This window comes from Cornus florida, unplaced genomic scaffold (genome assembly GCF_030987335.1).
Source record: "Cornus florida cultivar Cherokee Brave unplaced genomic scaffold, ASM3098733v1 CherokeeBrave_3.0.0_Hap2_Chr10, whole genome shotgun sequence".
Taxonomy (NCBI): domain Eukaryota; kingdom Viridiplantae; phylum Streptophyta; class Magnoliopsida; order Cornales; family Cornaceae; genus Cornus; species Cornus florida.
The window spans coordinates 116007564-116009316 of record NW_026775580.1 but is presented as its reverse complement, the minus strand read 5'-3'; the positions used below and the strand labels follow the sequence as shown (position 1 = coordinate 116009316).

At 32.2% G+C, this 1753-nt stretch overlaps 1 protein-coding gene across 1 annotated transcript; it reads right to left on the bottom strand.

Moving 5' to 3' along the window:
- Nucleotides 1-730: 730 nt before the first annotated feature.
- Nucleotides 731-1361, bottom strand: LOC132277905 (UPF0057 membrane protein At2g24040-like). The gene is made up of 2 exons (XM_059779745.1): nt 1086-1361; nt 731-994 (listed from the first exon to the last, which is right to left on the bottom strand). Exons 1-2 carry the CDS (start codon nt 1173-1175, stop codon nt 866-868), a joined length of 219 nt encoding a protein of 72 aa, XP_059635728.1. The 5' UTR covers nt 1176-1361; the 3' UTR covers nt 731-865.
- Nucleotides 1362-1753: the final 392 nt, after the last annotated feature.

Sequence of the window (1753 nt, the reverse complement as noted above, 5' to 3'; positions counted from 1 at the left end):
TATTAGAAAAGGTCTATATGATTTGAATCCAAAAGAAGTACAAACTTAAGTTTTGACCTTTGACCTATAAATCAACACTACATTATAAATTTCAACATTTATTTTTAATAATATATATATATATATTAAAAAAAGGCTCCATTTAAACATTTCCAATACAATTGTTTCTCTATGGGTTACTAAATTTTCATTGCTTCATACCTTTACTCCTTCCTCCTCCCCCCACCACCACAATATCTAATTATCAGAACGGTCGTCTTACCCTCTATTTGGCTGGTCAAAATATAGGAGAATAAAATTCAATTTCTGAATCCCATATTTTTGTTCTCTTTAGCTTAAGTTGATTTAGCTCTATACAATTAATTGCCTTCCTTAGGTTAAGTTTTATAATTTTAAAAAATCAAACAGTAAAAAACATAACATCCCCACTTCCTGACAACTGAAATAGAGACTTAAGCAACCAGATCACAGGATAAACATAACATCAACCCCACTTCCCCACAACTTTAAATAGACTTAAGCAACCTGATCATAGGATAACTTAGCTTCAGCTGTTAACTTAACCACTGAGTAGTTTGAGTGATTTCAAGTATTGATATCATCATAAACTAATAAATTATTCAAATCAGTCAGAACAAAAATATCCACAATCAAACTATATGTATGAATACACATATAATTGTACTGGAATATCTATAGAATTTTCAAATTCTAAGCAACAATGCAGAAAGATAGTAATCAAAGACGTTCAATTATTAAATAAAATTAAGTTTAAACTCAGTGAATGGGTTCAATACAGATCTGAGCATTATAACAGAGATTAAAGCATTAGCACACAAAAGGGAAATGGTGGAGAAAACGAATACTAAGCAACTTGGTGATAGTAATCGCCACGGTACATATCGCGATCGACAAACACGATCGCGTACAGAGCGTAGATTATTCCCGGAATGTAACCTAGGATTGTCAACAGCAAGCATATGAAGAACTCAACCTGCAAAGATAATTACCAAATTTAAATACAGTGTATGTATGTATATACACAAAGAGATGTATATCTAATGAGAGAGAGAATGGAAGCTTACGCTGCAACAACCGTGTCTGAAGCAAACACCAACAGGAGGTAGCAAAATCGCGCATAGGATTTCGCAGCAGATCTCCAATCTCGTGGCCATATTCAAAGGAAGGAGAAAGAGAGAGAGAGAGAGGGTCGAATATCAAATGACAGAGAACCACACTTTTGATTTCAGATTCTTAACGAAGAAGAAAACAGATGAAGTTAGGGCAGACCGTCAAGTAAAGGCTAGGGTCGTCTCCAGATAAAGATGTGTTGTTGGTGACTGACTTTACTAGGCGACTTATTAGGCGGTTGCAAAGCCCAGCCACCATTAGGATATAGAAAGGCCTTATTTTTTATTTTATTTTTCATATTAAATCTTTTTTAAAATTTTTATTTTCTTCCTATTTTCACTTTAGTCAATATAAATCAAACCGAATCCTAAAGATTTGATTCGGTTCTATGGTTCCCATTATATAAAATTTGAAAATCAGATAACATTTTAATTATAGCTGCAAAAGAGTTTAAGAAATATGAAAATGTAGATTTCTAGACTAATAAAAAAAAATCTGGATGATCAAGTTCTAGATATAGAAAGTCCAAGAGAAAATTTATTGACAATAAGAGTCAAAATTAAATCAACCCATGACTTAAAATTATCCAAAATTAAGAAAATAAAATGCATTTAAGACATTC